The sequence below is a fragment of the Salvia hispanica genome, chromosome 4, assembly GCF_029641045.1.
Source record: "Salvia hispanica isolate PSC_SH4W2 chromosome 4, Shi_PSC_v1, whole genome shotgun sequence".
In the NCBI taxonomy this organism is placed as follows: Eukaryota; Viridiplantae; Streptophyta; class Magnoliopsida; order Lamiales; family Lamiaceae; genus Salvia; species Salvia hispanica.
In genome coordinates this window covers 9358004-9373492 of record NC_142695.1, presented here as the reverse complement: position 1 = coordinate 9373492, position 15489 = coordinate 9358004, and the positions used below count along the sequence as shown (strand labels likewise).

At 40.3% G+C, this 15489-nt stretch overlaps 1 protein-coding gene across 1 annotated transcript; it reads left to right on the top strand.

The window, feature by feature from the left end:
• Nucleotides 1-7139: 7139 nt before the first annotated feature.
• On the top strand, nucleotides 7140-8313 carry LOC148927205 (uncharacterized). Its single transcript, XM_089056519.1, has 2 exons — nucleotides 7140-7782; nucleotides 8279-8313. The coding sequence occupies exons 1-2, from the start codon at nucleotides 7140-7142 to the stop codon at nucleotides 8311-8313; spliced, it is 678 nt and encodes a 225-aa protein (XP_088912645.1).
• The last annotated feature ends 7176 nt before the right edge of the window (nucleotides 8314-15489 follow it).

The window sequence follows — 15489 nt, the reverse complement described above, 5'->3', positions numbered from 1 at the left end:
TGTAGTATATACTTAGAGATTATTCTTTGCTCCCCACATGTCTCACATAACCGTGTGTGTAATATTAATGCATCACGTGTGTTTCTCCTCTCCTCTTTTATCTCTCATAAGACTTCGACGAGTATTGCCTTTTGTCCCTACCTTCCTTACTCATATTCTTATTAGAGCATCCGCAATGGCGGTGAGTGGGCCGGCTAGCCGATTCTCGGCGCTGGCCTCGCCGAACCATTGTAGGCGGCGAGCGCCAAATCGGCGAAAAAATAGGTGAGCGCTGACCGATTATTGGTCGCTGGTCAATGCGCTCGCCGATTGGCTCGCCGCCATTATAGGCTGCGATCGACCAGCGGCTTTTTTTAATTTAATTTCCGAAACACTATATATACGCGATTTGAACGTCATTTTCATTTGCACCACTTGTTTTAACGAGTTTTCTCTCTCTCTGAATTTCTGTACAAGAGCAATACGCGAAATGAGTAACGCGGGTGGTAGTGGTGGTAGTGGTGGGGATGCTGAGGAGGAGTTCGAATTGCAAGTGTTGGAAGAGTTAGAGGCCTATACGATCCGCAAGGCAGAGCGGCTGTTAGAAAGGGCCTTGCAACCGTCGCCGCCGGTACCTCGACCTGTTGTCCATCGCCGAGCAGTGATTGATCGGGATTATGTAGCTGCACATCAGCGGCTATATGACGACTACTTCGCAGAGTAGCCGCGGTTTGGGGACAACCTGTTCAGGCGGCGTTTTAGGATGCGCAGGGAGGTGTTTATGCGTATCGTTGACGCTTTGGAGCGTTGATATCTGTGTTTCCGCTTCAGGCACAGTGCGGCTGGCAGACCCGACCACTCAGCTATTCAAAAGTGCACTGCGGCAATCAAGCAGTTGGCCTACGGAGGCGCGGCAGACATGTGGGACGAGTACCTCCACATCGGTGAGACGACTGCCCTGCAGTGTTTGAAGTATTTCTGTCAGGGCGTCGTTGAAATATTCGGTGAGCAGTATCTTCGAAAGCCTACCCCCGAAGACTGCCAGGATATGTTGCAGATGCACGGGGAGAAGCATGGGTTCCCAGGGATGTTAGACAACATAGATTGTATGCAATGGGAGTGGAAGAACTGTCCCGCTGCCTGGAAGGGGTTCTACACCACCGGATACAAGGGAAAGAATCCCACGATGATCCTCGAGGCCGTAGCTGATTATCGGCTGTGGATTTGGCTAGCGTATTTTGGGGTAGCCGTGTCGAACAACGACCTCAACGTCCTCAACTTGTCGCCCCTTTTCAACGAGCAGTGCCAGGGCGTCGGTTCGGCCATCAGTTTTGTCGCCAATGGCAACCGGCATGATATGGGCTACTACTTGGCGGATGAGTTATACCCTAGGTGGCCCGTCTTTGTGAAGACGATCAGATGCGCAAATGAGAACTGAAAGGCCTACTTTGCGGAATGGCAGGAGTCGGCGCGCAAGGATGTGGAGCGCGCATTTGGTGTGCTCCAGGCTCGATGGGCGGCAATTAAGGGTCCAACGCGTTTGTGGCATGTCAACTGCATTGCTGATATAATGTACACCGGTATTATCATGAACAATATGATTGTCGAAGATGAAGGTGTACAACTGACTAGTTGGGCCAACGACGATAATGAAGCCGGTCCAAGCCACGGTGTAGCCGCCGCCAACGTACGATGGGGGGTACCTCACGATGAAACCAGCCGCCTCCAGGCATGCCGACATACGCCAAGTGGATGCTCATATTCAACTCCAAAAGGATTTAATTGAAGAGTTGTGGGCGCGGAGGACTGCTGATAAGGCTAATTTCATGCATCGGTTATATGTGAAAAAAACGTTATAATTTGCTGGGTCTAACACGTTTCCTAAGCCAGGTGTGTGAAGAAAAATCGCTAGATCGAGGAAGTGCTGAAAGAGATGGTCTAGCGAAGGAAAGGAACGAAGTGAGCAGGATTTAAAAGAAAAGAAGGCGTGACAGAGGGAGTCAATAGCTGAGGGCAACAAAGTCTTATCTATACCTCGCTGGGCCCCACTCCAACGCCTATATATAGAAGAGCATGCAACGCACATCTGATCACTTTTTCACTCTCTTCTTAGCTCACACACATTACACACACTTGGGAATGGGAGATCTGGGGTAGTCGGGTACAAAGGGTTAATTTCTTTAGAAGTTTCGCAGTTGCAACACCGTCCGAGTGTGGACGAAGATACAATTTCTCTTAATTTCAGTTGTTTACTCGTTTTTGCTGTCGAACTTCACTTTTTGGAGTCGACTTGGTTGTTGATGATACTTATTATCTTTTCGCTTTGGTTGATTTGCGCTTAGTAGTTGAATTTCAAGTTGATTTACGTAGATCTCTCCGCTGGAAGTTTATTTTTACAAGTATTATGTCGATCTCTGTTTTATTTTGATATTGTGGTGTTTGATATGGGAATTTGGTGATAGATCTGTGGTTTATTGACTGTTTGGAGGTTGTAGTTCGAATCTGAAGTGATGAAGTGTTTCTGTTGGTTGGATGTCGTGTTGGACGCTTGGATCCGGAGTGGATTTAGCGTCTGAGGTTGGATTCGAAGTGAGAAAAGAAAGTTGTTAGATGGATTTGAGTTTTCTTCTTGTTTTCTGTTTTGCTTCGTCTAGCGCCTGCAGATCTGTTCAGTTCTTCGTTGATTATGCATTGATTTGACTTAAAATTAGTTTGCTCTGTTTTCTTATGAGTTTTACGCAATTTGGTTGTAGAAGATGATGTCGCTGTTAGTTAGTACTAGAGTTAGTTATTCTGCCAGCTTTTCGTACGTACTCTGCTTTTTCAGTCATGGTCCCCACAGTCAGTTTGTTTCCTAGGTCTAGTAAGTAAAGTAGTTTTCTTAGATCAAGTGTTGAGTAGTTAATTTCCTTTGCAACATTCTCTTATGATTTCACCTAGGTCTAGCTGTTAGCTTAGGAGTTTTAAAGATTCCCAAGTCAAGTTTAATTGGTTTTCCTCAACCCAAAAAAAAATGCGTGGCAGCAGCCAACACCAAAAACACACCCAAATCCTTGAACATGAGTATTACGCATCCTTCTCTGTGGGATCGATCCCTACTTCCCTATACTAGGTTTAGTAAAGTGGTTGAGGGTTTTTGAAAGAAGTGCTCTGTGTGTCCGAGGACCGGGATTTCCTGCGACCAACGAGTTCCTAGACCGCGTGATCTAGTGGATTTGCTGGACCTAGGGAACCTGTTATTTCCTTTTGAACACACTGTAAACACAAACTAGTAACCTTTCAACTGCACGGCGATAGTTTTTTTGTTTTAGGTATTTTTTTAATTATGTAATTTTTTTAGGACGCACTTTTTTTAATTTAAATGAAATCATTGTATTTTCCCGTATATGTGTCGTAAATTTAATTCCGTATTTTGTGTTTAATTCTGTATATTTAGAGCATCTCCAATAGCGGTTAACCCACCGGCTAGCCGATTCGCGTCGCTTGCATTTCGGCTAGCCGATTTGCGGGCGCTAGCCGACCGCTGGCCGATCCCGCTAGCCGCCATTATAGACTCTATTTCGGCTAGCCGGTTGCATTTTTTTAATGTATTTTTTTATGCATTTCTTTATTGCATTTTTTTAATGAATTTTTTTAGGATGGACCTTTTTTTTAATTTATATAAAATTATTGTATTTCTATTACATTTTTTAATGTATTTTTTTTAATAAATTAGTGAGGAGTAGAGTGGGGCGGTGGCTCGTGTGTGGAAGCCCGGATTTTTTTTATTATGTAATTTTTTTTATTTTTAGTTGATGTACTTTTTTTATTTAAATAAAATTAACGAATTTTTTCCGTATATGTGTCGTAAATTTAATTCCGTATTTTGTGTTTAATTCCGTAAATGTAGTTGTTTTTTAATTATTTTTATTGCAGCTAGCCTGTGGCTAGCCTTAGGCTAGCCTATTTGATTAAAATGATGATGTGGTAGGTGAAATTTTAGTGTTGATGACGTGGCAGGGAAAGAGAGTGGCTGGCCTAAAGTCATTGGAGATGCTCTTAGTTGTTTTTTTTTTAATTTTGTTTGTTGTGGCTAGCCTATGGCTAGCCTATTGCTTGTCCAGTTGCCTGTTCTGATGATGTGGCAGGAGGAATTTTAGTGCTGATGATGTGGCAGGAGGAGTATTTGGCTAGCCTAAAGCCATTGCGGATGCTCTTACTACCTCCGTCCCTAAAAATTTGTCGTTTATTTTTTTTGTCTGTCCCTAAAATTTGTCATCTTTTACTTTTACTATTTTTGATAGTGGACCCTACATTCCACTAACTCATTTCTACTCGCATTTTATTTTAAAACTAATACTTCCTCCGTCCTATTGAAGATGACCCACTTTCCTTTTTGGTTTGTCCCAATCAAGATGACCCATTACTTAAAACGGAAACACTTTTATCTCTACTTTATTTCCTCTCTCTTACTTTACTCTCTCCTCTTACCACACAAAATATAACTGCATAAAAACCCGTGCCACCCAAGGAAGGGGTCATCTTTCTTGGGACGGAGGGAGTAGGAGTATATAAAAGTAAGATCCGTATACCACTAACTTTTTCAACCCACTTTCTATTACATTTCTTAAAACTCGTGCCGAGTCAAATGGTGCCAAATTTTACGGGACGGAGGGAGTACTTTCATTTGTGTTGTTTATTTATTACTCCCAACTCTCCCGTCCATGAAATGTTGTTTATTTTAATTATTTCGATCCGTTTATAAAATATTACTCCCTCCGTCTTTGAAAATTTGTCGTTTATTATTATTTTTTGTTCGTCCCTGAAAATTTGCCATCTTTTATTTTTACTATTTATGGTAGTGAACCCTACATTCCACTAACTTATTCTCACTCACATTTTATAAAACTAATAATATAAAAGTATGATCCACCTGCCACTAACTTTTTAAACCCGCTTTCTATTACATTTCTTAAAACCCGTGCCGGGTCAAATGGTGACAAATTATGGGGGACGGAGGGAGTATTTATTTTTTTACTAACTCAATACACTTGCTACATTCTATATTAAAATCAATAATGAAATGTTATCCATTGGTCAGTCCGGGAAAAGTTGTCCACTTTGTTTTGTTCTATTTTTGGTAAATGGACCCCACTTTCACTCAATTCATTTTTCTTCGTATTTTTTAAAACCCGCGTCGAGTCATGCTTGGACAATATTTCATGGACAGAGGAAGTAGTACATATAAATGTGGAATTTAAATTACACTAACTTTTAAAAATACATACGAATGTAAAATTTTGTTACTACTCCAATTAATGAAAGAATAAACGTGTCTCCCAAGAAATAAAGGTACTATATAGAGACTGAAATGTTTTCGTCTGGGACACAATGGTCCACTAATATTATTCTATTTTCATTTCCTCCTCAATTCTTAATGTCGTCTGGACACGACACGTGGTCCACTTAAATTACTCTAATTTCGTTTCCTCCTCAACATTTCTCTCGTTCTTTCCACTTCCATTGAAGCAATGCAAAAACTCGTCCATTCGAAAATAGTAATGCTCAGTGCACCGATCTCACTCACCGTCCTCACTCACCGATCTCATCCCATACTCACACACTATATATATGTACAATGCATCAACAATTCTCTTCAGTATTCACAAGTAATTCAGCAAAATCCAGAAAAAAATGGTTGTCGCCTCCGCCTCCGCCGCCGCCGAATCCGAATTAGAACTAGAATCCACCGCCTGACGCCGTCGACATAGACATGTCAATGAACTAGATGCCGCTGATTCCGCCTCCGATTTCGGTGACGGCGACGACGCCCAAGGCCGAGGCCGAGGCCGACACCGCCGCCGTCGTGCCCGCGGCTGCGGCACTCCGTACACCCGTCGCCCTCCTTTCCAGAAGAAGCCGAAGCCTGCAGAGAAGTCTCCCAAGTCCATCGACAACCGCCAAATTCAAGGAGAAAAGGCGCTGAGTGCGTCCATCCTATCCATCCATCGATCTTTTGCTGTTTGCTAAGTTTAATGATTTCCAGTCAAACACCACTCTGTTTTTTCTTTTCTTAATTCCTAGTCTTAATTAAGACTAATGGTTTCCGACTATGTTTTTTTATTAATTCCGAGTCTAAGTTTGTAACTAATGATTAACAATGAAGCATCAATGGATTAATGTTTTATTTCGCTTATTATTCTCGATGGTTTAATGATTGATTTCATTTTTTCTCGAAACTGGGTTATTCTTGATGCCAATTACATACTTTGAACCATAAACATTTTTATCAAAATTGGTTAGAGATTCACTTTCAACTCTAAAATAAACTTGGCTTGCGAAATTGTACACAATAAATAGCAAAGTAATGTTTCTTAACATAAGGTTGCGCTTTGACACAAGAAGACTGCTTTAAATTTTCACATTTACTTGAGAGAAAACCCAACCTCAACAAAATAAGCTATCCAGATAAATAAACATACATGATCTGTTACAAAAGGAATCCAGAAAATGCTAGACTTGTCTCACTGCCTCGGCCTGTAGTTAAGCTTTTCAACGCAGAACCAATCCATCAGGACGGTCCTTCCCCGACCCAGGTATTAAGGAATTGATCCCTAAATATATGCAAGTACCTTTGACCATATATTGGGAAAATATTCATAGTTAATGATAATTATCTTCTGTCTTGTTTAGAAGATTATATGCGTGTAAATAATATAGAGTAGCTTAATTAGTGGAGCAATTCTTGCTGTATTCTTATATAAATACACCAACGCATATGAAGAGAAATATCATCCCACAAACATCTTTCTTTCTCTTTCAATGGCTTCCTTTATTTCTTCTGCATTTGATATGGTATCAGAGCACTAATCTTGGTGACCTTGAAAAACATCTCTTCTTTTTTTCCTCCAAACATCATGTCAAACACAGATGGTTTCAACACCAAAAGTACTAGTTTGGACCCTTCACATCCTTACTACGTCCATCACTCAGATCAACCAGGCCATTTACTTGTTCCAACTAAATTAAATAGAACCAACTATCAATCATGGAGTCGATCTATGCTGCACGCTTTAACAGCAAAATCGAAGGTGGATTTCATTGATGGATCGATCTCACCGCCATCCCAAGTAGAAGATCCAATAAAATATTTCCTTTGGAAACAATGCAACAACATGATTATGTCGTGGCTCACTCATTCAGTCGAGGAAGACATTGTCGAAGGCATCATCCACGCTAAAACATCACAGCAAGTTTGGGAAGATCTGCGGGATCAATTCTCGCAGAAGAATGCACCGGCCATTTATCAGGTTCAAAGATCTATTGCGACCATTACGCAAGGTTCATCCACTGTTGCTGCTTATTATACAAAAATCAAGGCGTTATGGGCTCAACTTGATACTTACCGCACTCATGTCGCTTGCAATCAAGAAAAATTGCACAATGAAGAACAGGAAGAGGACAAACTAATGCAATTTCTCATGGGTCTAAATGATGTTTTCAAGGCTGCGAGATCCAATATTTTGATGATGAATTCGCTGCCCAATGTCCGCCAGGTATACTCTTTAGCGATACAAGCGGAAATGCAAAGGCAGGTATCATCTGACACACCTGAAAATTTTTCTATTGCTGCTGCAGTTCAAGGGAAATCTTTCCCATCCAAAAATTCGAAGGAGAAACTTTGTGACCATTGCCATCGCACTGGACATATTATTGCTGATTGTCGAACCTTAAAGTATCACTGTACCTTCTGTAATAAAAGAGGGCACACCGAAGACCGCTGCAGACTGAAAAATGGGAGAGTTGCTGCCCGATATAATCAAGGTATCCATCGCGGTAACACACTATCGGCCCACATGGCTGACACTTCACAACAAGGGGCTGGAAATTCTCTCATCAATGGTATTTCTCCAGAATATCTACAGTAGTTGGCACAAGTAGTGAGCGCCCTAAACAAGAATAACCAATATAGTAATAATGATGTTCATGCTAATGCAGCAGGTTCGTCTACTTCATCACATGCTTTCGTTAATATTGCTGATGCCAATTGTTGGATTCTGGATAGTGGAGCCACAGATCATATCACTTCACACCCATCTCTTTTATCACCTACACAACAATTACACAACACCATTGAAATCTTCCTATTGGTGCTACTGCCGATATCACACATGTAGGGACAGTCACATTTAATCCAAATTTTCAACTCCAAAACGTATATTGTGTTCCATCATTTAACCTAAATCTCATGTCTGCCAGCAAACTAACCCGAGATCTAAATTGTTCAGTAACCCTTTTTCCTGATTTTTGTGTTTTACAGGACATGACCACGAGGAAGACGATTGGCTCGGGTAGGCAACAAGGTGGTCTATACTACATGTCTCCGTCCTCACAACCAACACCATTTGCTTTTCATTTTTCTAGTACACCTAGCCTCTAGCATTCACGCCTAGGACACCCCTCTATCTTTCGTTTGAATGTTCTTTTCCCTTCATTAAAATTAAATAAAAGTGATATGTTGAGTCATTGTCCTATTTGCCAATTGCAAAACAAACCAGACTTCCTTTTTCAAATAGTTCAATTGATTCACTTGGATTTTACATGATTTTAGAGGGTAGTTTTACTTGGTTTTAATCATATATTGTGTACTTTGAGATATGATTATAGCTACTTCTCTATTATGTTGGTATTTTGACCATTTTGTGAAGAATGTGTAGAAAAATGTACAAAATATATGGATGTGCAGCTGCTCAATGTTCGAGACAGCTTATCTAGAGATTTTGTAGTCCGATTCGCATATAATGCATACCATTCTCTTCGTCTTCGAAAGAGCTTCGCGTGGATATCTTAAACGTCTCAATCGGAGTTCGGTAGAAGAAGTTATGGCCATTTTACCAAGACTGCGCAGAGCAGTGACATAGCTGGCGACCCGCCAGGTTCGCATGCAAACGAACCTGGCGACCCGCCAGCAATCCACGAAAAAAACGCCGTAAGCAGCTGGCGACTCGCCAGCTTCGACGCACACCCAACCTGGCGACCCGCCAGCTTCGTCGGACAGCTTATTTCGGGCCCAAAGTCAACCCTAGGTATATATATGCCTAGGAAACGCCTCCAAACACAACTTACAAGCCTTCAACCCAAAAATACCACTTTTTCACCTAGGAAGAAGAGAAGAACGAGCAGAGGACGAGTATTCATCGCAAGATTGAGGACGAGGCCTCCAATCCGCCCAATCCAATTCTAGGAGTTTCTACTTTTAGTTTTATTCTTGTTCAAACAATGTTTTTGAATATTTCTTTGACTTTTGTGTTGAACATGAGTAGCTAAATCCTTCGTAGAGTTCTATGGGGGAGATACAATGATTCTTATGTTTAATTGATTTCCTTTTTCTATGCCTTGGCTCATGTGGTTATTTTGATTTCTTCTGTGCTTATACATTTATTTGACTGATCACCTTATAAATGCATGTGGATTTTACTACAAGAACTGAGAAGTGAGTAGTTTAATTTGAAAGAGAAGAAATTGACGTCTTTGCCAATATAATCGAGAGATTTGAGCCTTTGAATGAAGCTAAGTATCTTAGGAGCTATTAGGAGTTGTTGCCTTAGTTCTAGGAAGGAGATTTCGGTTCTAGGTAGCAATCTACAAATTATATGCTTTGAGAAAAGATATTGTTTTACCTTAGTGATAGCTTAATAACCCTTGATACCCTTTGTTGGCATAGTTAGGAAGTTAGTTGAGCATAGGATAGTTGTTATCGATCCCGTAGGATTCTACCCTTCGCATCTTTGATCTACATCCGTTTTCTTATTTGCTTTTAGTTCTCTAGTTGTTTTTAATTGTTTTTACCTTGCTTTTAAATAGATTTAGAAAAACCAAAATTCCGATTCATCTAGATAGTAGTTGAGGTTGGTTCGTGGTAATTAGGTTGACACTCATTGTCTCTGTGGATATGATACTCTTTGCTTACTATTTGCTACATTAGCCCCGTACACTTGCGGGTATACTTGTGTTAAAAATAAGTTGAGTCATCAATTTCAACAAAATCATCTTTTGAATTAATTCATTGTGATATATGGGGACCACACAAAACACCTACTCATTCTGGGGCACGTTTTTTCCTAACTATCATTGATGACAATACCCGATGTACATGGGTTTACCTCATGAAACATAAATCAGAAACACAACCCTTTATAACCAAATTCATCAAATTTGTCCAAGTCCAATTTCGTACCACCATCAAAGCCTTTAGATCTGATAACGGCTTGGAATTCTTATCGCTTCAACCATTTCTTAATCAACATGGCATCGAATTGCAAAGATCTTGTGTTTATACCCCTCAACAGAACGGGGTAGTAGAACGTTAGCACCGTCACATCTTAAATGATGCGAGTTCCCTTGTATTTCAGGCTAATGTGCCATTGTCATTATGGGGTGAAAGTATTCTTACAGTAATCTACTTAATTAATCGCACTTCATCGCATCTCCTTTCCAATTGCACACCCTTTGAAAAGTTATACAACCATCCACTAACTCTTGATCATCTACGCATTTTTAGGTGCAAGTGTTATGCTACATTAGTCCATCCAAAGAAAAAATTTGATCCACGAGCCACTGAATGCATTTTTGTTGGGTATCCTTCAGGGCAAAAAGGATACAAACTCTATGATCTCACTTCTCGTCAATTTTTTGTCAGTCGTGATGTGATCTTTCATGAAGACACATTTCCTTTCAAACATCATACCTCTGCTTCCGCTCCTCATGATGTTCCTTCCATACCCTTACTTTCTAATATGATGACCGAAATAGAAATATCTCATATACTACCTTTAGTCAATGAAGCTCCATCACCACCAACTCTTTCTCCGCCACCTAACACATCTTCGTCAGACTTAATAAACTCCAACACTCCGGAAACTACTCATCTGCCTAATTCATTAGTGTCAAATCATGTGTCTTCTCCTACACAACCATCATACATGCCCGATCACTCCATTCGTCGCTCCACTCGTGATAGACGACCTCCCGCGTGGCTTAATAATTATCTCATGCCTACCCAACTCAACCGTCAAAACCTTGGGCCAAGTTCTAACCTCAGCACAAGGTATCCACTAACAAATCATATATCTTTGTCCCGCTTTACTCCTTCATATCGCAAATATCTTGCCATACTTACCACACAGGTTGTGCCTAGATCTTATGATGAAGCTATCCTTGATCCCAATTGGCGAAAAGCAATAGAAACGGAATTGAGGGTCCTGCTCAAAAATAATACATGGGAGCTGGTTCATTTACCCCCTGGTCATAAGCCCATTGGTTGTCGATGGATTTTTAAAATAAAGTACCGATCTGATGGCTCTCGCGACTCGTTGCTAAAGGCTATCCGCAGGTTGAAGGTATGGATTATCGTGAGACATTTTCTCCCACGGCTAAGATAACCACCCTCCGTTGTTTGCTTGTTGTGGCCGCATCTCGCGACTGGTTCACCCACCAGCTCGATGTCCAAAATGCCTTCCTTCATGGATCTCTGGAGGAAACTGTCTACATGATCTCGCCTCCTGGTCTTAACCGACAGGGGGAGAATTTGGTGTGTCGGTTAAAAAAATCATTGTATGGGCTAAAGCAAGCTTCCCGCAATTGGTTTTCTACTTTTACTGATGCCATACAGGACGTTGGCTACAAGCAATCTCCAGCTGATCATTCTTTGTTCACTAAGATTCAAGGTACATCCATCACAGTTGCGCTTATTTATGTTGACGATATATTGCTCACAGGCAACGATTTGGTTGAGATTCAACGCCTCAAGTCATGTTTGCTCAAGAAATTTCACATCAAGGATTTGGGAAATTTGAAATATTTTCTGGGAATTGAATTTGCCCGTTCTAAACAAGGCATATTTATGTCACAAAGGAAATATGCTATAGATATACTCGAAGATGCAGGTCTTACTGGTTCGCGACCAGAAACATTTCTGATGGAACAGAATATTCGGCTTTGAATGACGGTGATGTGTTGCGTGATCCGATCCAATACAGAAGGTTGGTCGGTCGATTAATTTACTTAACAGTCACACGACCAGACATCATGTATTCAGTCCATACCCTTAGCCAGTTCATGCACAAGCCAAGAAAGCCTCATTGGGATGCAGCTTTACGTGTGGTTCGTTATATCAAAAGCACGCCTGGACAAGGTATTCTGATGGCATCCAAGAATACTCTGAAATTAAAGGCCTTCTGTGATTCTGATTGGGCAGGTTGTCGTGATACCAGAAGGTCCATTTCAGGTTATTGTGTATTCTTGGGATCATCACTCATTTCTTGAAAATCAAATAAATAGTCTAATGTCTCACGATCATCGGGAGAAGCAGAGTACAGGTCCATGGCGAACACTTGCTTAGAGCTGACTTGGCTGAGATACATACTTGAAGACTTAAAGGTTAACTTGGAAGAACCTTCATCTCTGTATTGTGACAATCAGGCAGCTCTTCATAGTGCTGCAAATCCGGTTTTTCATGAACGCACTAAGCATATTGAGATTGATTGCCACATAGTCCGTGAAAAATTACGAGCAGGACATGTTAAGCCAAGTTATGTTCCGACAAGATTACAGTTAGCAGATATCTTTACTAAGGCATTGGGAAAAGATCAGTTTACTTTTCTTCGAAGCAAGTTGGGAGTCTATGATGCCCACTCTCCAACTTGAGGGGGAGTATTAAGGAATTGATCCCTAAATATATGTAATTACCTTTGACCATATATTGGGAAAATATTCATAGTTAATGATAATTATCTTCAGCCTTATTTAAAAGATTATATGCGTGTAAATATTATAGAGTAGCTTAATTAGTGGAGCAATTCTTGTTGTATTCTTGTATAAATACACCAACGCATATGAAGAGAAATATCATCCCACAAACATCTTTCTTTCTCTTTCAATGGCTTAATTTATTTCTTCTGCATTTGATACCAGGCTAGGGCGAAATGTTCAAGAATTCTCTTCACAGAAACCATGCAGAAGACTGTACAGAAGACGGAGTTCGATTGGTGTGTTTGTGTGACTCCATATTCGTGCTCACAGTACTAGCTTGATCATCAGCAGGCACATACGGATTTACGCCAAGTATTTGAACAAGTTGGGGTTGTCCTTGTCCCGTTCAAGGTAGTCACGAGTGATCAGATCTTCGATCCTTTTCTTGATTGCTTTGACATCAGGCTTCACATTGCAAAGTTAAATTTGGTTCAAGGGTACAACATTAAGGAAAAACAGAAAAAGTAAAATCTACTACGTCAAGAAAATGTACCTTGAACATTCGGCCCAATTGCTCAATACACTCCATAACCAGCTGCTGGTATCCCAAGACCTTCCTACTCTTCATGATACGCACAATTGAGGCATCAATCGCATATCGCCTGTCCTTGTCAACATCCTCAATCACCTTCTTCTTCTCATCCACAGGGGAAGAGGCATCTGCATTCACACGTTAATTAGCTTCATAATTGTAGTGGATCTCTCTCTCTCTCACACACACACACATGCATGTGTACCTTGATCCTTCTCATTTTTTCAGTGAACTTCGAATTAAATTCGAAGACATCAGTCGAAGAAATTGTTTTGGTGCTAGGATCCTTGGTCAAAATCTTATACTTAGCACATGAAAGTGAATGAAGCAGCCTGACAACATCGTCATCCGATAGATTTAACTGGGTCATGATTTCTTGACAACATCGTCATCCGATAGTTATGAATCTGAGAAGAGCGGCTTGCATGAGATGTGTGTTTTTTGTGGGAACATCGCCTTGAATGGTGGCCGTGCATTTAGAAAGGAAGTGACGGCAGGTTCTCATTCAAAAGTTGTTAGCAATGATGTCAGTAGGTCTGTTTTATAACAAGCCTATGCTTAGGTTCTTTGTCTTGATGTTCATGATTGATGCAGGGGCTGTCAATGTCTCACTCTCCGGGGTGGTGAGGTTTGCAGAGAAAGTGGCAAAGATGGTGAAAAATGACATAATTGTGCGCCTCGTGGATTCCTATTCAAATCCTGTGCTTTCATTGGAGATTGCTGAGAACAACAATGGGTTGTACACGGTTAAGTATCTTGCAAATGATATTGGAACCTATGAGATGTGTGCTTCTTATAAGGGAGAGCGCTTCGTGCTATGTCCCTTTGGTGTTCACGTCTATAACTGCAAGTAACGTCGTCTGAGGCTTTGTTAGGAGTACAGTTTGTGTTCTCTACTAGTCCCATATCGACTTGGTAGAGATAAGATAACCATCTCTCCTTTATAACCACCAAGTAATAAAAATCATTGTGCAGATGAGTATTTTCCTGTAGCTACCATTTGGGAGGATGAGGCACTTGATTTTGATGTTATGAGAAATGAATCTTTTGCTGGTGCAAATGCAACAGTTGTTGAATATTCCAAGGTGGAAAGAAATTATTTGAGTTGTTCATTAAATACTATATCAACCATGTTTATCTTGTGCGATTGGTTTGGTTTTGCAGCCAAGGCATGGTTCACTCCTACTGTACGGAAGCAGTATCTTTAGGTACACTCCATATAAGGATTTCTATGGGAACCTTGCCTCTGCATCGTCTTCATACCGCCTCACTTTGCTCGCAAGATGTAGAAGAGGGCGTTAGTCCCACATTCAGGTAAGAAAGAAAGCTTGCCTCTGAACTGTAGATCTCACAAATCTTACAACACCCTGACCATGTAATAGTGTATCAAATAAACTAGTCCGACAGATGCTCGACGTTGTGCTAATCTCGTGGAAGACTATGTTTTAACTCATGCAGTGGTTTTAATGGATTTGAAGTCACTTATTCTGACCTGAGAGAAAACATAAGTGTCACTCTGAGTTCAAAATCTGGTAAAGTTCAGTTATCTCCTACTTCACCAATGAAATAATGCCATGTGGAGCCTCTTCAAAACAATAAAATACAAGACTAAAGTTTTAAGGCAATAGGCAAGAGCAGAATGAAATCTAAACACAAAATGTAGACTAAGAAACGATAGCCAACCTAAAACCTGCATATAATAGTGATCATCACCATACATTTTTTGAGAAAAAATTCAATGGTCAAGGCATACCATATTAGCATGATGACATGTTATGTCTCACTAATAATAATTTAACGTATGGAACTATAGAGTATCTTATTTTCAATTAGATATTCAAATTAAATTCATTCACTTCTAAATTTCTAATATGGAAACATTCCAAATTTTTGAACTCCTATACTATAGTCTATATTCATACACGCACATGTATATTTCTACAGTATAACAGCATATGTGACGATTTGTAATAATCTAAAATGGATTATTCATATTGTGCCATTAATTTGAAAATTACTAGATATTATATGCAGTATATATATGTGTGAAAAATGTGAAAAAAAAAGTATGATCATAGTTCAAATTTGTCGCTTTTATTTTTCTTGTATAGAGTATATTTACAGAAAATTCACCAAGCACATAATTTTGTCAGCGTTGCACATTGTATATTAATTATATAAAATTATAC